We start from the raw sequence: 25,600 nt of genomic DNA, 5'->3' as shown, positions 1-25,600 counted from the left end.
AATTTTGAAACAGTAGTCCGACCAAGGAAAAGAAGAAAAGAAATCTCGCAGGGATCCCATTTTGCATTCTTGTAATGCCAAACAATACGAGGTTGGGAATAGCCATGAGATAAAGGCTCCATTGAGAAGAGTTGTTATCATCAAGTTGTGATCTGATAACAATTAATTTCCTTGGAACAGAAGTTAAACTAACAGGTCTATAATTACTTATATCAGCCTTTGTGAATTGGGGTCACATTTGCACAACTCCAGTCTATGGGTACTTCCCCTGAGTCCCAGGAGGCTCTCATAATTATGGCTAAGGGTTTGCTTACTTCCTTTGCTGCCTCCTTTAATATAACTGGATAGATCCCATCCACCCCAGGTGCCTTTCTTGTGTTTATCTTCAACAATTTTTCCTCCAGTTTACTCTCAGTTATTACAAGATTATCTAGCTTACTGGCAGAGTTGAATACACCTCTGGCATTTCCCTCGCTGAGTAACTCCTGATGTGTGAATGTCAATGCAAAATATTCATTTAGATTGCTAGCTACCTGAGCAGGATCATCAACAGTTGAACCATCGATATCAAAATATTCAAATTTTGCATGCTTCATGGCCCAACAAATTTGAAATAATTTTGAAAATTTAAGCAAATAATAGTATCTATTATTTACTTAAATAACAGATACTATTATTTAATATATATATTAGATATTAGAAGATACATTAGGTACAAAAGGTTTATGTTTGGTCAGGATTGTTTCCAACCACTGGAATAAACTGCCTTCTTGGTGGCTGAGGTTCACAGTCTAGTAAAGTTTAAGGGGGAGAACTGGATAAGTAACTTTTGGCAGTGGGAAGAGTGATAAAAGGAATATGAATAAATACAGCTTCCCCATTAGGCACTTTAACACTGTGCCTTGACCCTACAAAGTTTTCAGGGCCTAGAAGGAAAAAAAAAATCAGAACCCAAAAAGAATAATTCATATACAGTTCAGATTTTATTCCAAAATAAAATTCTACAAACTAATTTTTAAATACAGATTTATAAAATAAATTCTTTCTTTGGCTTTTACTGTTATCAAAATCACTAATAATGTGATCAAAGTTAGTGCCATAATAAGTGGTGTAAATAACTTCAATAACAAATTCATAGAAATGTTTTCAAACTTCTTTAAAAACAAAAATTAGATTTAATATAAAAAAAAAGGTAAAGCCATTATGAATCCACTGCAGGATGGAAGCCTGCTCAATTTTGATTCATGCTGAGGGAAATGGACCATAATCTGCCACGCTGGTCCAATCCAGGTTGGAAGATCAAACGTATTTAGCAGTTAGGGGCTTGAACCCGTCTAATCAAGGAGAGTGTGTGTGTTACTGCACTCTTGCTCCCGACCACTTGGCTACTAGGGGCCTTTTAATACATTTGATATAATTTAGTGAGGTCTTGGAATGAAGAAGACCTAGAGCCTATGAACACAAAATGAAGAGTACTTAGGGCCTGCAAAGACCAAAAGACAGGCTGTCTCTGCCTTATGGAAATAAAATTTGGTTAGACAGATCATTTTAGAATTAGTATAGGCTGTAAATTGCAAAGGAAACAAGACTTTTGCTGCATAAAATTTTTATGCTGGTTAAAACATCTGCATAAACCATGCAAATGTTCACCTGTTGAACATGTGTCAATAATTTTTTTAAAAATGTTTCAGGAAATATTTAAAAATTATTGAATTTATAATAAGTTAGAAAAATGTTTAAAATTTTTAACCTGATTTTTATCCAGCTCACAGTTTTTGTATTCCTGTTCGCCTTCATTTTGAAAGGTAACAATCACAAAACCAACAAAGATGTTCACCATGAAAAAAGCGATGATAATAATATAAACAATGAAGAATACTGCTACCAGCGGACGATAATTATGAACTGGTCCTACATCTTCATCATAGGAATCTATGGCTACATATAGCAACCTACAAAAATATAATAAAATCTGTATAAATAAAAGATATTAATATATTTAAAGGTCTTTGTTATTATTTGTTATAATGCAATGATATCTGAAGTTCTACTAAGAGTTTTTTCCAATATAATCATTAAAAATGAGTTCAAACTGTCCCCATACACACAGACATTCCCCATCACTTAAATGTTAAAATTAGCATTTGCAGCTACTTATATTTGTGTAACTTATAATTTTTAATTTTTTTATTATTTTATATGGTTTTTTTTTTTTTTTTTTTAATCTTTGAAGAATCATCACTCCAAGTAACACTACCATCTGTTTATTTGTAGTGTTCTAACATCAGCCAGATACATTTGAACAAGATTCAGAGTCCACATCACTTGAATAGAATTCTACTTCAGTATCAGATGACATATTATAAGGAGCTGATTCAATGTGATCAGCTTCAACATACTGTCCTTCTCTGTTCATTTCAGTCCCGATGTCTCAGGACGTGGATCAATTATAACAACCCTTCAGAGTAAAATTTATAGGAAAACACTTTTTACACAAAATTGTCAATAGACACACACTAAGAATGTTGTTTTGTTTTTCACAAAATAAAGAATTAAAGCATAATCTAAAAAAAAAAATTACCTTCAGAAAGATTTTTATCTTCAAAAAATTTGACCATTTTTTCTTATGGAAAATATTAAACTAGATAAAATAACTTCAACATAAACAAAGAGAAATTGATGATGCTAAACATAAAAAAGGTGCCTGGGGTGGACGTAACTATTCAATTATATTAAGAGTGGTAGCAAAGGAGGTAAACAAACACTTGGCCATGATTATAAGAGTACCTTTGGATTCAGAGGAGGTCCTGTCATGGACTGGAGATGTGCAAATGTATCCCCAATTCACAAAGGGTGACACGAGTAATTACAGAACTGTTAGCTTAATATCTGTTCCTGGGAAAATAATGGAGTCATTGGTTAAAGAAGTAATGTAGGACCATCTAGACAGGAATGCAGTTATACTACAATCACAGCATGAATTTGTTAAGGGGTGATCTTGTGTGACCAATCTGATTGGATACTATGATACAATAACAAAGGAACTGGATACAAAAATAATTTTGATAAACAAACACTTTGATTTCAGGTAGGCTTTTGGTACTGTTTCACATAAGACTGTTGTACAAACTGAAGTAGCAGTAGAAGAGGCATGTGATGAAAGAAAGCAAACTTATGTAGCTCCAGTGGGGGGGGGGAACTATTTCACACATCTATTCCTCTAAAAATTTAGCATTAGTAGAGGCATTTGATGCAAGAAAGCAAGCTTATGCAGCATCAGGCAAAAAAAAAAAAAAAAAAAACCACTTCCACTTCACCCCTCTGTTCGTTCAAAATACCTGTCCAGCTGAGCCTTAAACTTATTTAGGCTATCAACTTCCACAACAAGGGATGGAAGTCTGTTCCACCAACCAACCACTCGCTGGCTAAAGGCAAATTTCTGCACGTCTATCCTACATCTGTCTTTCCTCAATTTGAATTTATGCCCTCTCAGGTGATTATTCTGAGCGAGAGGAAGAATCCCATCAGCATTGAGCATGCTCAAACCATTCAAGGCTTTATACACCTCTATCAGATCACCTCGCTGGTGCCTAGTCTCCAGACACTGTAATTTGCAAAACTTAAGCCTTTCTTCGTAAGAGCACCCCTTTGTTCCATTCACTAATCTTGTTGCCCTTCTCTGTACTCGTTCCAGCAGCTCTACATCCTTCTTGAAATGAGGCCTCCAGACCTGTATACAGTACCCTAGGCGTGGCCTGACCATTGCCTTATACAAGGGAATAATCACCTCCTTATCCCTGCTAGAAAAATTCCTATATATCATTGACAATACACCATGAGCTACTCTTGCAGCCCGTCTGCACTGCTCAGAGAACGTCATATCTGCCTGCAAAACCACCCCCAGGTCCCTTTCATTCTCTACCACTGTCAGTGTAGTATCACAGAGTTGATACGTTGCTCTGGGGTTGCTGTTTCCCATGTGTAGTACTTTACATTTGTCAATGTTAGTTAAACTTCATTTGCCACCTCTCAGCCCATCTGCTCAATCTTTCCAGATTCTGTTGCAGCAGCATAGTGTCAGTAGTGTCCTTGACAACCCTGCCTACCTTTGTATCGTCTGCAAACTTCGATATTAAGCTTGATATACCATCATCAATATCATTTATGAATACAGAAAACAATAAGGGACCCAACACTGAGCCCTGAGGGACTCCACTAATAACATTAGTCCACGTTGAGCAGTGTCCATTGATTACCACTCTCTGTCTTCTTACCCTCAGCCACCCCTTTATCCACAGCAGCAATTCACCTCCAATGTCACACTGCTCCAATTTGTGCAGCAGTCTTCCATGTGCAACAGTATCAAAAGCCTTTCTAAGATCCAAGTACATAATATCAAAGTTATTCCCTGCATCCAGTTCCTTTGTGACTGCATCATAGTATCCAATCAAATTGGTCAGGCAAGACTTCCCCTTAACAAAACCATGCTGTGTCCGATCTATAACTGAAGTCTTGTCTAAATGATCCTGCAGTGCTTCTTTAACTAGTGCTTCCATTAATTTTCCTGGAACAGAAGTTAAACTCACAAGTCTATAATTACTTGTGTCAGACTTTGATCCTCCTTTGTGAATTGGGGTCACATTTGCACATCTCCAGTCTGTGGGTACCTCCCGAGTCCAAGGAATCTCTCATAATTATGGCTAAGGGTTTGCTTACTTCCTTTGCTGCCTCCTTTAATATAACTGGATAGATCCCATCCACCCCGGGTGCCTTTCTTGTGTTTATCTTCAACAGTTTCTCCTCCACTTTACTCCCAGTTATTTCAAGATTGTGTAGCTTACTGCTAGAGTTGAATACACCTCTGGCTTTCCCCTCGCTAAATAACTCCTCGTGTGTGAATGTGGATGCAAAATATTCATTTAGTTTGTTAGCTACCTGAGCAGGATCATCAACAGTTGACCCATCGATATCAAGTGGACCAATCTGATTCATCCCCTTCCTTCTAGAGTTTACATAAGTAAAGAACTCTTTGCTGTTTTTCTTTGCATCCCTTGCCAAAGATTTCTCATAATCTGCCTTCGCCTGCCTAACCTCCTTTGTAACTTGGTTACAGATCAACTTGTATCTATCATAGGCTTCTGTGTCATGTGTTAATTTGTATGTATCCCATGCATTTTTCTTCTCTGCCATATGCCTCATCAGTTCATCTGACATCCATTTAGGCCTAAACCTTGAACAATATTTCTTAGTTGGTATGGAAAGCCTATTACCTTCCAAGATAAGTTCTTTGAATGCTTCCCATTTTGCATTTGCTGTTGGTAACATCATCAGTTGGTCCCACTGTATAGAATTTAAATACTGTCTCAGTCCATCGTAGTCGCCTTTACGGAAGCAATAACCCTTCCCTTTACCCCTAATGGTAGTTACCTCTTTGACTAAATCCCACTTCAGCACACTGTGATCACTGCCACCTAGTGGTTCATTTATCTGCAGATTCTTAAGGCATGAAGAATCACTGCTGATAATCAAATCAAGAGTATTCCTCCCTCTAGTTGCCTCCCAAACATGCTGATATAAAAAACAATCATCCAATAAATCCACAAAAGCCTTGCCAGTGTGTGAGTGACCAACCCACAAATTCCAGTCAATATCTGGGAAATTAAAATCTCCCATTATAAGACTCTCTGATTTACTGGCCCACTCTATTTCCCTGTACAGTTTCTTATTATACTCATCAGAGTCATTAGGCCTATAGCACACTCCTACTCTCAATTTTGATCTCCCAATGCTTATGTCACACCAAACTGACTCGACACTGCACTGTCCAGCAATGTCCACTGGCTTCACTTCCTTGGATTTTATGTATTTCTTAACTAATAGCATAACCCCTCCTCCCTTCCTATCCAGTCTATCCTTTCTGTAGACGTTGTACTCCCCAAATTCCAGTTCTGCATTCCTTATATCTGTGTGACAACACATCTCTGATATCCCAACAATATCTGCCTTTGATGTTTTGAGCAATACGTCAAATTCATCAAATTTATTTACTAAACTCCTAGCATTGGTGTACACGCAAGTATACATGCACCTATTTCTATTCTTAGCTACCCTAACATAACCCATGTGTTTACTTGTACACCGCAATGACTCCCGGCAGTCTCTGAAATATCCTGCATCTTGTTTTTCAGGCTTCTGCTCATTCCAATAGAAGCAGTGCAAGAATCTCTTTCACCTCTGCCAGTGGCTACTGTTAATCTATTCGTCTTTGTCTCCCCACAAGCTAGCAGTTTTCCGACCCACCTAACACTGCCTCGATAGCATCCGCAAATATTCTTACACCCTTTCTATTTAAGTGTATCCCATCCCTGTAGAAGCAATCTCTCCTGTTAACAAGTACAGTCCAGGCTGAAAAAAATTCTACCCCTTGAGCCTTGCACAATCTTTCCAGGGCCGAATTGATCGACAAGGCTCTCATCATATACTCCCCCCCTATCGTGCCTGGGCAGAATTGCAGACACTTTCAAATTAAACCCTATTTCACGGCTTTTTTTTAACAGTGACCTGTACTTGTTAAGCAATTCTGCCGGTCTCCTACTCTTGATATCGTTAGTGCCAACGTGTACAACTATATCACCTTTTGTGCCCTTAAATCTGCTCTACAACGTCATCAACCTTTGCCCCTGGCAGACATACCCTGGTCCTGTTCCACCTATCCTTTTTACAAAGCATGTTCCCCGTTTCCCTGACAATAGAGTCACCAACAACTACTAGTTCCTTTGGGACCAGCGCCTTCTGCCTTGGGGGTTGAGCGACGACCAAGTGCAAGCTCTGGCGTTGATGTGGGCAGCTGAGAGCTTGATGGGCCCCTCAATTTAGTTCCTTCGAGGGCATCCACCCTGTCCTTCAAGCTCTCATATAGGCCCATAAGAATGCTGAGTTGTTGCCTGATTTCGATACACTCCTTGCATCGCGCAGACACAAAGACATCCCCCATGGCAATATCATGTCCCGTACCTGAATGCTCCACAAACATCATGCAAGCTGTGCATTTTATAAGGCTGTGATTCAGAAGGCAACTGCCCCCCTCAGTTCTCCTCTGAGCCACAGCATTTCCATTAGCTTGAGCCTTTTGTTTTGCTGCTCTGGTCTGAGTCATGTTTTCTTTTAATTTAAATAAAATTTCAATGTCAGTTTATAACCCTAACTTATCTCCCAACACAGTTATAATGGGATATATAATTTTTATATATCCCATTATAACTGTAATATAATAGTGTCACGATAATATAATAGTGTCACGTATTAATTATCTCCGAGTTCCCTTTATATAACTTCCGTATCAGTTATGTATTAATTAATTATGTGACGTTTGTAATCTAAGTGGGTATATGTATTTAGTTAAAAGTACAATTTAAATGCCAACGAAGTTCAACAAGTTTAATAGATTTTACCGATCACTGAAAATATTATAACCTATACTATACACTAACGCTATATAGGTTCGATATATAACGATCGTATGACAAAGACAGCGGCGGGAAGTTACGACGGTAAATCTATGGACACTTAAGTATTAATTAACTTTCAAATCTCGCTGTCTCAATTCAGAATAAATTAACGATCCTTACTAGGTCTATAAACTACTTACAAAAAATAATTTGATGTTAAAATATTCAATAAGTGGCTAAATATGGCTAAAAAACTTCTCATTCAGCGGAGTTGCGACTTGTAACACGTGGATACCCTTACCGATACTTTTATGCAATTGCCGATACAATTGCAAGGCCGAGTAAAGAATAAATACACCAAATTAGTCAGAAAATCCCAAAATAATGCTATACTACTAAATTTAAATCAAAAGTTTTAGAAAAACAATAATTTCAAATCAATAAATAAGAAAAATCCACTTAGCGGCTTTGAACATGTCTGGCCCCTACTATTTGTCCAGTTCCTCCTTGATTTCATTTAAGCTGTTAACTTCCACAACAACAGATGAAAGTTTGTTCCAGCAATCAACTACCCACTGGCTAAAAGCAAATTTCTGAACATCTACTGTCTTTCCTCAATTTGAATTTATGCTCCCTCACGTTTGTAATCTGAACAAGAGGAAGAATCCCATCAGAATTGATCCTGCTCAATCCATTCAAGTCCTTAAACATCTCAGCCAGAACACCTTGCAAGTGCCTAGTCTCCAGACACTGCAATTCGCAGAATTTAATCTTTTCATGGTACGTCCATCCTTTCGTTCCCCTCACCAATCTTGTTGCCTTACTCTGTACTTGCTCAAGCAACTCTACATCCTTCCTAAAATGAGACCTCCAGACCACCTGTATGCAGTACCTTGAGTACTGCATACAGGTAATCACCTTTTCCCTACTAGCAAAATTCCTGTATATCACTGACAATACCCTATGACCTGCTCTGGCAGCCTGTCTACACTGCTCAGGAAATTTCATATCTGACTACACAATTACTCCCAGGTATTTTTCGTTTTCTACTACCGTAAGTATAGTACCACAAAGTTGGTACACTTCTCTGGGGTTACTTCTACCCATATGCAGTTTGTAAGGTAAACTTCAGTTGACACTTCTCAGCCCATCTGCCCAAATTTTCTAGATCCTTTTGAAGTAGGTAGCATACTGCCATTAACAACCCTGTCAACCTTTGTATCATCTGCAAACCTATGCATTAATTTTGATATACCTTCATCAACATCATTGTAAAAATATACAAAACAACAGTGGGCCTAATACTGAACCCTGGGGGACTCCACTAATAACATTATTATTAGCCATATGGTGCAAGGAAGTCTGAGGTTTATGCTGCACCAGCCAAAAAAATAAAACAAAATAAAATTCTGAGTTATCCTGTGTGTGTGTGTGTGTGTGTGTGTGTGTGTGTGTGTGTGTGTGTGTGTGTGTGTGTGTGTGTGTGTGTGTGTGTGTGTGTGTGTGTGTGTGTGAAAGAGAGAGAGGGGGGAAAGGGAATCACTAATACCAAGAAAGAGAGTAGCACCTTACCCTCAATACCATACTGCTCCAATTTGTACAGTAGTCTTCTATGCACAACAATGTCAAAAGCTTTCCTGAAATCCAACTATGTGATATCAAAATTATTTTTTGCATCCAGTTCCTTTGTAACCATATCATAATATCCAATCAAATTTGTCAGACAAGACTTTCCCTTAACAAACTCATGCTGTATCTGAATTATTACTGCAGTCTTGTCTAGATGATCTTGCAATGCATCTTTAACCAGTGACTCCATGATTGTCCCTGGAACAGAGGTTAAACTAACTTGTCTGTAACTACTCTCGTCATCCTTAAATCCCCCTTTGTGAATTGAGGATACATCTGTACATCTCCAATCTGTGGAAACTTCCCCTGAGTCCAAGAATGGTCTTGTAATTATGTCTAAGGGTTTGCACTTACTTCCTTCACCTCCTTTAATATAACTAGATGGATCCCTTTCATCCATCCCAGGTGCCATGTGTTTAATTTGACAATTTCTCCTCCACTTTGCTCTCAGTTATTGTAAAATCATTAAGCATCCTGTTACAGTTTGAGAAACATCCGGCATTTTCCTCCAGTGCGGGGCCACTGATAGTTTGCGATATTTAGTAATGAAGGCATATCAGGCTTAATGTCTAGGTTTGAAGTTGATACACAGGTTGCAAGATATGCTACTGTAAGTTTCAGAAACAGAAACATTACGCTGATGGGCTGAGAAGTTGCAAATGAAGTTGAACATTGAAAAATGCAAGGTACTAATACTAACACTACTGACACTATGCTGCTGCAACAGGATCTGGAAAGGTTGAGCAGATGGGCTGAGAGGTGGCAAATGAAGTTTAACATTGACAAATGTAAAGTACTACACATGGGAAACAGCAACCCCAGAGCAACGTATCAACTCTGTGGTACTACACTGACAGTGGTAGAGAATAAAAGGGACTTGGGGGTGGTTGTGCAGGCAGATATGAAGTTCTCTGAGCAGTGCAGACGGGCCGCAAGAGTAGCTCATGGAGTATTGTCAATGATATACAGTGTACAGGAATTTTTCCAGCAGGGATAAGGAGGTGATTATTCCATTGTATAAGGCAATGGTCAGGCCACACCTAGAGTACTGTATACAGGTCTGGAGGCCTCATTTCAAGAAGGATGTAGAGCTGCTGGAACGAGTACAGAGAAGGGCAACAAGATTAGTGAATGGAACAAAGGGGTGCTCTTACGAAGAAAGGCTTAAGTTTTGCAAATTACAGTGTCTGGAGACTAGGCACCAGCGAGGTGATCTGATAGAGGTGTATAAAGCCTTGAATGGTTTAAGCATGCTCAATGCTGATGGGATTCTTCCTCTAGCTCAGAAAAATCACCTGAGAGGGCATAAATTCAAATTGAGGAAAGACAGATGTAGGATAGACGTGAGGAAATTTGCCTTTAGCCAGCGGGTGGTTGGTTGGTGGAACAGACTTCCATCCCTTGTGGTGGAGGTTGATAGCCTAAATAAGTTTAAGGCTCAGCTGGACAGGTATTTGGAACGAACAGAGGGGTGAAGTGGAAGTGGGTTTTTTTTTTTTTTTTGGCTGATGCTGCATAAGCTTGCTTTCTTGCATCAAATGCCTCTACTAATGCTAATGCTAATGCTGCAGCATATAGATAGCAGTAATCCAAGAGAAACACACCAACTGTGAGGTACCACACTGAGTTAGACAACAAAAAAAGCTGAGGTAATTGTGCAGTCAGAAGTTCTCTGAGAAGTGCAGATGGGCTGCTAGGACAGTTCATGGGGGACAGCAATTTTGCTAGCAGGAATAATCTAAATCAGGGTTTCCCAACCTTTTTCGAGTGCAGATCAGTGTTTGCAGATGGTTTTTTTTTTGCAGCTCACCTATAGCTATAAATTAATGAATTTTCAATAATTATACTCGTAGGTTCAGGAAATAATGAACTACCATTAGGCCATTTAGCATACCAGTAATAATGCAATTAGGTAGTCATTAACATCAGTAAATATAAATAAAAAATAGGTAATTCATTTCTTTGTTTATTATCAAAAGTTTACATAAAATTGACATATTTTAGGAAAGGAAATTTTCTTATAGCTTTATGTAGGTTTATTTCAAATAAGTTGTTCGAAGACTGGTATTTTCTTTTCCCGGACTGGTACTGGGCTGCGGACCACACTTTGGGAAACCCTGATCTAAATGATTATCCCTGATATGAGATAATCATTTCACTGTATAAGGAAATGTTAAGCTACATCCTGAGTAATACATATAGTTCTGCCTCATTTTAGGAAGGATGTGGATCTGCTGGAATGTGTGTGTGTGCAGAGAAGAGCAACAAGATCAAAGACACAAAAGGTTACTCTTAACCAATAAAAACCTCAAATCTGCAAACTGCAGAGCCTAGAAAAAAAGGCACCTGCAAGGAGATCTGTTTCATGTGTTTACGGTTTTGACATCTTATTCTTGCTCAGACAACACACGAGGGGGCATAAATTTAAATTGAAAAAGGATGGTTGCAGAACAGATATGAAGAAATTTTCTATCAGCCAGAGGGAGTTGATTGCTGGAACAACAATCAACTCCCTCTGGCTAATAGAAAACACCAAACTTCCATGTAGTGTTGTGGAAGTGGGTAGTCTGAATAAATTGAAAGGTTAGACAAATTATTAGAGGAGAGTGACAGGTGATGTGGGAAGGGGTTTTTTTGTCTAATTTTTAATAAGCTTGCTTGCTTCTTTGCATCATTTTCCACTAATAATACTAAAATAAAGTTGCTTCAAATAATAAATAAAGGCAATAATGCATCTTTTACCAGATGCTTTTCTATTTTAGAAATAAACTAATCTACAGCTAACACTTTTCATAATTTTGTACATAGCCAAATTATGTAAGTTAATGAAGCTTGTATAACATTGCATCATTACACAACGTCTCACATTTTGAAAACCCTTCACAATGAGTTTCCTACGTTTGCATTTCGAATATATAATGCTTCCCCAACAGAGAAGTCTATAGGCCTCTGTAGCAAGGCACAAGGGTGCATAAGTACATATGTTTTGAGTAAATTCAAGCTCGTGACTGCCAAATAGGATGCTGTTTATTGTATTCTCTCAATCTCAAGAACTCCTCCGACAGTGTAGTCATTCCAGAGTATAAAAAGAAAACATTTATTGTTACTTAATCTCAGTTGGGTGCCAACGGTGTGCAATTTTAAATTACACCCTCAAGCTATGGAAAACTTAACCAATGTTTGATTTGCACTCTACATTTTGTATACACAGCTATAAGCAAACAAAGTTTGTATAAAGGAGCATCATTGAGCAATATCTCAAGTTGTGAAAACTGATTTAAAATCACACACCTTTTGGCATCTCTCATATTATGGAAATAATTCACAGGTGCATTGTCATCCCTTACACTATGGGAATCTACCCACTCACCAGTGAAGAGACAATGATCTATGATATGGTACCTCCTGGGTAGTGGCTGTTGTTATTTGGTTTTTAGGAGCATTAGCAACTAAGGCCATATTGCTCTGGGAATATGCGGTGGTTACTCCCTGACCTTTCCGCATCCTCCGTATTTGGTGGTGACGGGCTCGAACCCGGGTCTATTCAAGAAGCGTGTGCTACGCACTGCTGCTCCTTCCCACCTGATTACGGAGGCACCCTGGGTAATGGCAATCAATTGAAAAGAAGTAACATTGAATTTCTCTATTGAGGTAAGATTGAATTGAATTTCAAGTAACTTCAAGTAACATTGAATTTCTCTATTGAGGAAGCATTACTTATCAGAAATGGAAGTTGGCAACTCAGTGTTAAAAGTTTTCACATGAAAAGCTGCATAATTATGCTGCTTTATACAAATTTTGTTTGCTTACATAATTTAGCTACATACAAAATGGTAAAGCATTAAAAATATGTTCATTAATTTTTCCATAGCTTGAGGCTTTAATAGCACAAAATTTTTCCTTTTTAAAAATAATCTTTCTTTACTAAAATACTTGAACAATAATGCAAAATGAAAATAAAAATGGTTGACTGCTGAAAACATCAGGTGACGGTGACATGCTTTTATCTGCATTTTCAAAAATACAAACAATACCGAGAGAGAGTGAGAGAGAGAGAGAGATAGAGAGAGAGAGAGAGAGAGAGAGAGAGAGAGAGAGAGTAGGGGATTTTGAAGGAATAAAACCAATGTTGTGACTGTTTTAGAATCTTCATGGAACATTTTACGTAATGCATCAATTGATATGAACAAGGGTAGCTAAATCATTTACATTCTCTTTCAGCATATATAGTTTAAGGGCTCATTTCTAGAAGCATAAAGTGGCCACTACAAGCCTATGTTGTAGTGGCCATTTAATATGATAATACAGATTCACGTTGCAATGCGAAACTTACAAGCATTCAGTTATAGGTGGATCAAAGTGCAAAGTTTCGTAGTACCCACGGAGATGGGGAAACCCCTGGTGCTGTCAGACAACTAACACACAGCACCCTAAGTTTTGGTCACTGTAACCTGTCCCTTTTCCACATAGTGGTAACAATCACCATTCTCTCCACTTAACACCAGCCCTGTTCAGGATACTGCTCTTGAATTCACCACCTATCTTAAATTTCTGCCCTCTTAGGTGGTCCCAAACAACTGATAACCAGTGAGGGTTAAATCTGAGAATTAATCATGAACCATCCTGTAACCAGGATGGTTCATGATTTCCTGGCCCACGATTGCAAGTGTCACTATCAAATCTGTCATATCTGGATGTGCACAGTTGTACTGCATAATTTTATTGTCAGTTTCCTCTTATAAACTGCTATATGAGGTATTTTCTTATAAACTGCCATATGAGGTATTTTCTTATAAACTGCTATATGCACATCATTGAAAAGCAGTTGTCTGCAATACTCAGCATTAACTGTTACATACGATGGCAGAAAATTTAAATGAATTCTCGATCCAAAATGACACTTTCCACAGTCCTGCAAGCTGAAGGCTCTGCTAGAATTTTTGGGTGTGGAGATAATTTTTGGTGCTTTACCATACTGAACCTCTTTCATTTTGTAGTAAAGTAGTGCTTACTCATGTCTCATTTCTATTTGCTGAAAAAATGTGTTTCCCCTACAGTTCAAAACTGGTTCAGATGTTTGGCAGAAATAGGTGTCTTTCTGGATGAATGTCAAGCATCCTCAGGGCCAGCCATATGCACACTTTGAACAATCAGTGTACAAGAATAATTGCTGTAAACTGTCCATCTGTACATTGTCTATTTTCCAAAATTAGAACTTGGTAAACAGACAAATTACATGAAAAACTGTATGAATATTCACACATGTGACGGCTATACATCCTTTTAAAACACCATAATATTATACAAACAAGACAAAATTTAAGTTAGAAACCAGTGAGACTCTAGCAATAAGATTAACAAACAGGTCAATAAACATACATAGAGCAATAATAATTTCTGAGTGGAATCTAAAACAAATATCCTACAAGTTCAAATTTAATAACAAAACACAACCCCCCACCATCCAGGATTTCTACTAACAGGGAAGGATAGTCATGCATCCAAATTTCCAAGTGGAAACGTTCATAATCTTTTAAGCTGTTCTAAATCTCTAAATTTTCAAATTCCCGAACTATTAGTGAAATACAAGGGGATGGGAATTTTCCTTCTATTCCTTTCACCTACTCAAACATCCCCACCACACTTCTGAAATATGGCAATGGAACATGCCCGAGCTAGCTATAAATACAGCCTTCAAAACGTCTTTGCTTCCCCTTTGAAGATGGCATAAAAGAAAAGCCCCCATCAAGCTTCAGGAATTCATCTCCCTTTATACTTCCAATTATTCACCATGTATGGATTTAGGGTCAAAGTTTGCTTTTATTCTTTCATCCTTTTACAAGGTCTGTTTATCTCTAGGCAGGTCTTGCAATATTATTCTAATTACATCTTCCCTGGATGCAGTTATTTCTGAAAAAATATCAGGTAAGATAATTTCTGAGTTAAAATATAATATTTTTAAAATTTAATATTCCTATAAAATTTCTTAATAGCTTTCTATTTATTACTCTATTTTTATTTGGTTGAAATTCACACCATTGATTTTAAATTCAAAATGAGGACACATCTTCTACAAGAAAAAAATCATAAGTTAGCATTTGTCTGTCCAATTTTACGAATATTAGCGGGTTTGGAATACACAAGTTGTCTGTCAAACATGACATGTGACAGCTACTGGTTGCACACAAGCATGCGGTAGATTAGTAACTTTATGGCCCTTCAGGAAACTTGTTTCACCAATCATAAACACACATATACAGTATATGATAAGATCTTCTTCCTTATATTGTTCATTTAGCCCACAGAGGATTTAGATAGTTTAAATTTTTTTTTAACAGAAATTTTATGGTACAGCACTGCTCTGCACTCGGAATGGTAGCATCTGATGCTATTTCCAATACCTACACTGTGTGTGTGTGTGTGTGTGTGTGTGTGTGTGTGTGTGTGTGTGTGTGTGTGTGTGTGTGTGTGTGTGTGTGTGTGTGTGTGTGTGTGCATCAGGGACTGAGAATAGTGTTTCCATCATCTGTCAAAAACAGTGTTTGTTTTGTTCTGGTGTAAACATCTATTACAAAAAAAGTCCAGATCAACCTTCAATCATCTTCATATTTATTGGCAGCACAATTTTCTAAATTTTTAAATTTTGCATTTTTCTTTCCACATTCTAACTTCTTAACAACTCATGTCCATCATTCATTTTTGATTTATTAATTTACACAGCACAACTCCATCTTAATTATATTCATTGGCCATTGATGATTACTTAAATACAGAACTATGTACTTCTATTTATCTAGCAAGTAAAATGATGACAAGAGTGTAACGAAAAAATATGAACTAGTGTGAAAATTGTATGAATTAATGCTCATACATAGTATCAGCATAGTAATTTATATCAGTTTATTGCCAGGAGACAGACACTGGATACAGCAATACACTCACAATAGCATGAATAAAAATGCAGGAACAGGTTTGGTCATAGAATATAACAAGTCAAGTATTCCCAGGGCAACAGTTACAAGAACAATCAGATGGAAGCCATAATAAGTAACAGATGATACACCCCTAAAACAGCTAAGAAACAGGACAGCAAATAAGAATATATATGAATGCAAATAACATTATGTACAGGAACTTTTAACTAATAACACTGTAGACTGCATTTCAATAATTCTTTAAAAGTCAGTCTGATTATATGCAAGGATAGGTCAATGTTTAAACAACTGATGCAAGTAATCAGGAAGACAATCAACATTGAAGTCTGTTGAATAGAGATTATTTTGGGTTTGAATTTCTGATATATGAGGAATTTTCTGTGCAGTTACTTCCAAAAATTTGTCTTTAAAATATCTGAACTATATCAAGTTATTTAACACAGGGTATCAACAGATGGTTTGTGCTCTTCTTATTTGCTTCTATGATATAATGCAGTGGTTTTGAACTTTTTTTAATAATGGCACCCTAAAGTAATTTATTTTATTTTGTGGCACCCCCTACTCAATTTTCTGCCTGTTAGATCCAATTCTCTCTATATATATATGTATCAATATTAAAAAAATGTTATATGATAGTTATTATAATAATATAATTATAAACAAAATTACAATTCATAATACAAATTATATATACTTATATAATAATTTTATTCTTTATAAACATCAATTATATACCACTACAAAATTAAAAAGATACCATACAATGGAAGTTTTTAAACACTTGGTTTACGTAACTTTTAAATGAGATATTTGTGCCTAGTGTGATTCGCAGATATTTTTGATATTAGGTGGAATACTGGAGAGATTTATTTTCATTTCTTCCTCAATCATTGGCAGTCTTTTCCTCTTGTTAGGTTTTTAGCATTAGCATTAGTAGAGGCATTTGATGCAAGAAAGCAAGCTTATGCAGCGTCAGTCAAAAAAAAAATAAATAAAAACCCACTTCCACTTCACCCCTCTGTTCATTCGAAATACCTGTCCAGCTGAGCCTTAAACTTATTTAGGCTATCAACTTCCATGACAAGGGATGCAAGTCTGTTCCACCAACCAACCACCCACTGGCTAAAGGCAAATTTCTGCATGTCTATCCTACATCTGTCTTTCCTCAATTTGAATTTATGCCCTCTCGGGTGATTATTCTGAGCAAGAGGAAGAATCCCATCAGCATTGAGCATGCTCAAACCATTAAAGGCTTTATACACCTCTATGAGATCACCTCGCTGGTGCCTAGTCTCCAGACACTGTAATTTGAAAAACTTAAGCCTTTCTTCGTAAGTGCACCCCTTTGTTCCATTCACCAATCTTGTTGCCCTTCTCTGTACTCGTTCCAGCATCTCTACATCCTTCTTGAAATGAGACCTCCAGACCTGTATACAGTACTCTAGGTGTGGCCTGACCATTGCCTTATACAAGGGAATAATCACCTCCTTATCCCTGCTAGAAAAATTCCTGTATATCATTGACAAGACACCATGAGCTACTCTTTTTCAGACCATCTGCACTGCTCAGAAAACTTCATATCTGCCTGCACAATTACCCCCAGGTCCTTTTCACTCTCTACCACTGTCAGTGTAGTACCACACAGTTGATACGTTACTCTGGAGTTACTGCTTCCTATATGCAGTACTTTCTATTTAATCGTCAAAGTTAAACTTCAGTTGCCAACTCTCAGCCCACCTGCTCAACTTTTCTAGATCCTGTTGCAGCAGCGTACTGTCATTAGTGTCATTAACAACCCTGCCGACCTTCATATCATCTGCAAACTTGGACATTAAGCCTGATATACCATCATTAATAAATAAAGAAAACAACAGTGGGCCCAACACCAAACCCTGTGGAACTACACTAATAACATTAGTCCACAAAGAGCAGCATCCATTAATTACCACTCTCTGTCTTCTCCCACTCAACCATCCCTTTATCCATAGCAGCAATTGGCCTCTAGTGCCACATTGCTCCAATTTTTGCAGTAGTCTGCCATGTGTAACAGTATCACAAGCCTTTCTAAGATCCAAATATATGATATCAAAATTATTCTTTGCATCCAGTTCCTTTGTGACCATATCATAGTATCCAATCAGATTGGTCAGACAAGACTTCCCCTTAACAAACCCATGCTGTATCCAAGCAATAACTGAAGACTTGTCTAGATGATCCTGCAATGCTTCTTTAACCAGTGCTTCCATTAATTTCCCTGAAACAAAAGTTAAACTAACAGGTCTGTAATTACTTATGTCTCCCTTTGATCCTCCTTGTGGATTGTGGTCACATTTGCACATTTCCAGTCCATGGGTATCTCCCCTGAGTTCAAGGAAGCTCTCATAATTATGGCTAAGGATTTGCTTGCTTACTTTGCTGTCTCCTTTAGTATAATTGGATAGATTCCATCCACCCCAGGAGCCTTTCTTATGTTTATCTTCAACAATTTCTTTATTTGTTTTAATCTTTTAAAGACATAAAAAGGATATTGTTGTATACATTAGTACTAATGATTACTAATTACAAATAGGAAATCTGTGGATTTACTTAGCAAGTACAGGACAATGGTGAGAAAAAGTCATGACTTAGGATTAAACTTAAAAGTATCAGCAATTCTGATCAGACACAAGAGAAAGTACACATTGAATGTCTAGTTAATAAATTTGACCGTGAATAGATCATGCAAGGCTCATGGGGGTATAATTTTTCACAGCATGGTCTATGCTTGTTAACAAGAGAGAGCGTTTTTACAGGGATAGAATACACTTAAATAGAATGGATAGAAAAATATTTGCTGATGCTATTGAGGCAGTGTTAAGCAGGTTAGAAAAATGAGCTATCTGGGAGGGGGATAAACAGACTATTAGAGCAGCAGGAAGAGGTGAAAGTGAGTCTTTCACTGCTTCTATTGGGATATGCAACAGCCTGAAAGCAAAACAGCCAGGTCATAAGACCAATAAGGGGATCCTTATTATGGAATAACAGATTGCATTAGGGTTATTAAAGCAAAAACAGACACATGTACACTAGTACACTAATGTATAGTAAACAAAATCTGATGAATTTGAGGTACTGGTGAAGTCATCATATGCAGGCACTGTATTCCTCAAAGAAACATGGTGTAACTTAAACATAATTCATAGTAAATTTAAATGAAAACAGAAAGCACTGTATCCTGTTTGCAAATTTGAAAAATAACAGAAAAGAGGAAAGGGTGAAGTCTGCCTGATGCCACAAATAAAAGAAGTTAGTTACACTACAGAAATAGACATTTACAGTGAAATGTACAAGCGAAAACCACATATATCAAGGGGAAGTGATAACAGCTTTCTTCACTGGAAAAGAGATAAATTATTTAATTATTTATTAACTATTTACAAACTATTTAATTTCACTTGGTGAGGATAGTTGGTAATACCACATCTGCTTTATACTATCTGCACTATTTATACTATTTGGCTCTCAATCTTAGTCTTAATTTCATTAAGACTAAGATTTAGGGTCAAAGCCTCAAGCTGCGAGCAGATTTAGACTATGTATATATTAAGTGCAATAGCATCATTAATACACAGCCATTTCTGAATAAACAGAATATTTATAAGGCAACACCGACTCTTCTTCGGATTGCCCACCAAAGAAGGGCCATAACTGTTTTGCCATCATTGCATCACTTGGGTACTTACCCACCAACCAAAGAAAGGCCAAATAGCCCTGAAACGGTGCCATCTGGGTGGTGGTGGTACCTATCTGAGAATAAGTAACATTAGTTTTCTCCTTAGGTGAAGTGTTACTTATTCGAAGTAGTGCAATATCATGGCAACTTGTTGTGAAGGTATTCACAACATGAGATATAACTTAAAACGATGCCGCCTTATAAATATTCTGTTTATTCAGAAATGGCTGTGTATTAATGATGCTATTGCACTTAATTTATGTATAGTCTAAATCTGCTCGCAGCTTGAAGCTTTGGCCCTAAATGCATCTTAGTCTAAATACATCATATACCATCAGGCATCTCTCATATTGTGGAGTTATACTTCATAACTCCACAATATGAGAGGGGATCCTTATTATGGAATAACAGATTGCATTAGGGTTATTAAAGCAAAAACAGACACATGTACACTAGCATCACTCGGGTACCTACCCACCCACCGAAGAAGGGCCAAATAGCCCTGTTGATTCGCGCAGGAAGTTTGGAAAAGAATTTGTAGATTTTTTGAGGATAAGACAGTTCACACTAGAGGAGATAATTTACTTGCAATTCGATCATCCCTTGGGCAAGAAAAAAATGTTCACTATACTTTTAATTACAGAGGCAAAATATCATGTGTGGAAGCTTCGAAAACGGAAAAGGTTTGGGACCTTTAGGGGATATCTTTGGGACTTGAAACAAACAATGTCTGCTTCCATGCAAAGGTTTTTATAGTTGGAAAAATGGCGTTTAGGGTCTGATAAGTTTCTGAAAAGGTGGGGAGAGCCACCTCTTCTGTGCAGTTTGGTTGGAGATGAGGTTCATCTAAAGTACTGGTTTTAGTTATTTTAGAGAGGAAGAAGAGAGAAAAAAAAAAAAAAAAAAAAAAAAAAAGCAGCACCTGGGTTTTTTTTTCGTCTATTACAAAATTCAGTTTTCTTGATAAAAAATCTAGATGTCTTAGGTTCTCATCAAAACCAGTTCCATGATATGGGTTTGAATTTTATAACTCAAAATTTGTTTGGTTAAATAGATCTGGTCCAATGGATTTTTTTTCACATTTAATTCATAATAGCTGTGAAATGATCGTCTAAATTTAGATTTTTTATGATTTAGATTTGAATTTTATAATTCATTTGTTTGGTTTTATAGATTTGGTCCAATGGGTTTTTTTTCACATTAAATTCACAAATAGCCCTGAAACGGTGCTGCCAGGGGGAGCCTGATGATGTCCGGAGTTTCCAAGAATAGGTAACAACAGCCTTCTCTACTGGGGAAACGTTGCCTATTCGAGGAGTTTATGAGTTTTTGAGTGGTGTGAGTTGAAGGAGTTACTGTCCCTTTCATTTTTCTACACCGTTTCTTTTCCTCTTCCACTCCTACTATTACTTTCCCTCTATCTTTTTGTTTTTCTAAGTCTAATAGGGACAAGTGGAAAGTCGAGTTATTATCCCACACATGTACAAAATAGCCCTGAAATGGCACCAGGGGGAGCCTGATGATGTCCGGAGTTTCCAAGAATAGGTAACAACAGTCCTTCTCCACTGGGGAAGCGTTACCTATTCGAGGAGTTTGAGTGGTGTGAGTTGAAGGAGTTACTGTCCCTTTCATTCTTCTACACTGTTTCTTTTCTTCTTCCACTCCTACTATTACTTTCCCCTCTACCTTTTTGCTTTTCTAAGTCGAATAGGGACAAGTGTAAAGTCGAGTTATTATCCCACACATGTACAAAATAGCCCTGAAACGGTGCCGTCTGGGTGGTGGTGGTGGTGCCTATCTGAGAATAAGTAACATTAGTCTTCTCCTTAGGTGAAGTGTTACTTATTCGAAGTAGTGCAATATCATGGCAACTCGTTGTGAAGGTATTCACAATATGAGATATAACTTAAAATGATACCGCCTTATAAATATTCAATTTATTCAGAAATGTCTGTGTATTAATGATGCTATTGCACTTAATATATACATAATTTAATTTCCTTGTAAATTTCTATTTCTATAGTGCAATTAAACAGTCAAAATTTATTAAAGAAAAGTGAGTATTAAACACTTCTACACCTAGTAAAAAGTGAAATCAAAACAAAAACTGATTTAAAATCTTGATTCTAGCAAATATGAGATGCGAAAATAAAAATATTTCTTACGCAGGCCAGCCTTCAAATGTAGAAACAGTGAACAATGTCAACATGGCTTGGGTCACATCATCAAAATTAAATTTGTAATTTTTCCAATCTCTGTTTTCCACAACAGGTCTTGAAATATCACCACCTTGATAAATTATGAATTCTCCTCTGAAAAATAAATGATAAATATTAATATCAGTGTGTGTAAGCATGCATGCATGCATGCAAACACACACACACACACACACACACACACACACACACACACACACACACACACACACAGGGGGGGGGGACTTTTTTTTTTTTAAAGACACCAATTGCTAATCTCCTAACAAGAAAAAGCTAAAATAGCAGAATTTCAGCGTTATAATGCAAAGCACATCATCACATAACCAAAACATATATACCATAAACTTCCTTCTTACACTAGCATATTAATCATAAAATATTATAAACATGACAAACACCAAAGTACAAAGCTATGTTCCCAGCATGGTTCAGATACAAAAGTTGCCCATTTAAAATATCATGTGAATAACATTATTGCATTTAATAACATTACAAAGAAAAATTCACTTCTGATATAGTCCTCATGATCCTGGTGGGACTGACTTGTGGCTAAGATAAATATAAACCCTAGCCTTGTAACATTAATATTAAAAAGGGCAAGGCTTCATTTTAAGTGGCTAACCTCATTATCTGTTTGTTGGGTTAAATGATCATGGAAAAATGTATGAATAAATTCAAAACTCAGGAGCTTGTTCAAAAAACAGAATTTCATAGCATTATTTATGAAAAACACATCATCACATAAATAAAACATATATAATGACCATAAACATCCTTATTACTCTAGCTAATTAATCTTTCAATATTATACTGAACTATTATACTGAAATATTATACTCAATGAGGAAAAAAATAAAACTTAAAAAATATTTAAAACTAAAATATTGGTTATATTAAATATAACAGGATATGTTTAACTAAAAAATCCATTTGATACTCTGCTTTACATAAGATATACAATATAATCTCACAAAAGTTTTTGACAGGTCCCTTTATATTGAGGTTGCACTGTATTAGCTAAAAATCTGCTTCAGCAAGGTATGTACAATTCTTAAAATGCCAAGTCTATTTGAAATGGGAGAGAAAACATTATTAATATTTCATATAAATGTCAAGTATATTTGAAATGGGAGAACTAATAGGTCTATAATAAAAGGATGACACATAATTATAGACCTGTTAGTTTAAGTTCTAGGCAGTAATAGTTCAGACAGCATGGGTTTGTTAATGGGAAGTCTTGTCTGACCAATTTCACAGGATACTATGATGTGGTCACAAAGGAAGTGGAGGCAAAAAATAATTTTGATATCATATACTTGGATTTCAGGAAAGCTTTTGATACTGTTGTACATAGACACTGCTTTACAAATTTCAGCAGTATGGCATTAAGGGTAAGTTGCTGCAATGAATAAAGGGATGGTTGAGTAGGTGATGGAAGAGACTGGTAATAAATGGACACTGCTCTATGTGTACTAATGTTATTAGTGGAGTCCCCAAAAATTTTGTAAAGAATTTTGTTGGTATGTAAAGCCTAGTAGCTTCCAAGAATTAACAGCTGGATATCACCATTCTTCTCTTTCTTGGTGATTTCCCCCCCCCCCCCTCTCTCAGGTCAACTCGGAAATTTTTTTTGGCTGGCGCAGCATAAGCCTCAGGCTTCCTTGCACTATATGGCTAATAATAATAATAATAATAATAATAAATTAATGGATGACATTGAAGCCTATTATAAATATAATCTGGTCTGTAACCAAGTCACAAAGGAAATTTGGCAGGCAAAGACATATTATGAGAAATCTTTGGCAAAGGATGCAAAGAAAAGCAGAAAAGAGGTCTTTATCTATGTAAACTCTAAAAGGAAAGGGATGAATCAGATTGGTTAACTGGATATTGATGGTTCAACTGTTGATCCTGCTCAGGTGGCTAACAAACTAAATGAGTATCATGCATCTACATTCACATATGAGGAGTTATTTAGGGAGGAGAATGCCAGAGGTGAATTAAACTCTGGCAGTGAGCTAGATGATTTTGTAATAACTGAGAGGAAAGTGGAGGAGAAATTGTTGAAGATAAACATAAAAAAGGCACCAGGGTGGATGGGATCTATCCAGTTATACTAAAGGAGGCAGCAAAGGATGTAAGCAAACACGTAGCCAAATAATGAGAGCTTCCTTGGACTCAGCGGAGGTACCATGGACTGCAGATGTGCAAATGTGACCCCAATTCACAAAAGAAGATCAAAGGGCGACACAAGTAATTATAGACCTGTTAGTTTAACTTCTGTTCCAGAGAAATTAATGGAGGCACTGGTTAAAGCAATGCAGTATCATCTAGACAAGACTTCAGTTATAGCTCGGACACAGCATGGTTTTGTTAAGGGGAAGTCTTGTCTAACCAATTTGATTGGATACTATGATGTGGTTACAAAGGAACTGGATGCAGGGAATAACTTTGATATCATATATTTGGATCTTAGAAAGGCTTTTGATACTATTGCAAATGGAACATTGCTGCACAAATTGGAGCAGTGTGGCATTGGAGGCAAACTGCTATGGAGGATAAAGGGATGGTTGAGTGGGAGAAGACAGAGTGGTAATCAATGGACACTGCTCTTCATGGACTAATGTGATTAGTGGAGTCCCTTAGGGTTCAATGTTGGGTCCATTGTTGTTTTCTGTATTTATAAATGATATTGATGATGGTATATCAGGCTTAATGTCCAAATTTGCATGTGATACAAAGGTTGGCAGGGTTGTTAAGGATACTTACAACAGTACGCACCTGCAACAAGATCTAGAAAAGTTGAGCAGATGGGCTGATAGGTGGCAAATGAAGTTTAACTCTTCACAAATGTAAAGTACTATATATGGGAAGCAATAACCCCAGAGTAACGAATCAATTCTGTGGTACTGCACTGACAATTGTAGAGAATGAAAAGGACATGGGGGTAATTGTGCAGGCAGATATGAAGTTTTCTGAGCGGTGCAGACTGTCTGCAAGGGTAGCTCATGGTTACATTACCAACAGCAGATTCAAAATGGGAAGCATTCAAAGAACTTATCTTAGAAGCTACTAGGCTTGACATACCAACTAAGAAATATTGTTCAAGGTTTAGGCCTAAATAGATGACAGGTAAACTAATGAGATACATGGGATTCATATAAATTAAGACATGACATATTTCTTATATCTATCAGAAGCCTATGATAGATATAAGCTGGTCTGTAACCAAGTCACTAAGGAGGTTAGGCAGGCAAAGGCAGATTATGAGAATTCTTTGGCAAGGGATGCAAAGAAAAACAGCAAAGAGTTCTTTACTTATGTAAACTCTAGAAGGAAGGGGATGAATCATATTGGTCCACTTGATATCGATGGGTCAACTGTTGATGATCCTGCTCAGGTAGCTAACAAACTGAATGAATATTTTGCATCGACATTCACACATGAGGAGTTATTCAGCAAGGGGAATGCCAGAGGTGTATTCAACCCTGGCAGTAAGCTAGATAATCTTGTAATAACCGAGAGTAAAGTGGAGGAGAAATTGTAGAAGATAAACACAAAAAAAGGCACCTGGGGTGGATGGGATCTATCCAGTTATATTAAAGGAGGCAGCAAAGGAAGTAAGCAAACCCTTAGCCATAATTATGAGAGCTTCCTTGG

General features: G+C 37.0%; 1 protein-coding gene across 1 annotated transcript in view; it reads right to left on the bottom strand.

Annotated features, from left to right (window-relative positions):
- Positions 1-25,600, bottom strand: part of LOC150090042 (muscle calcium channel subunit alpha-1-like) — a 1,145,904-nt gene that overhangs the window by 329,289 nt on the left and 791,015 nt on the right. The window contains exons 27-28 of the mRNA XM_090389719.1: positions 21,890-22,036; positions 1,751-1,952 (exon numbers count right to left, since the gene is read on the bottom strand). Coding sequence (XP_090245845.1) covers positions 1,751-1,952; positions 21,890-22,036 — 349 coding nt within the window. The remainder of the gene's footprint in view (positions 1-1,750; positions 1,953-21,889; positions 22,037-25,600) is intronic.

Source organism: Mastigoproctus giganteus, chromosome 2, assembly GCF_048544385.1.
Source record: "Mastigoproctus giganteus isolate SK-2022 chromosome 2, ASM4854438v1, whole genome shotgun sequence".
In the NCBI taxonomy this organism is placed as follows: domain Eukaryota; kingdom Metazoa; phylum Arthropoda; class Arachnida; order Uropygi; family Thelyphonidae; genus Mastigoproctus; species Mastigoproctus giganteus.
This window is presented reverse-complemented; position numbering and strand designations above follow the sequence as displayed.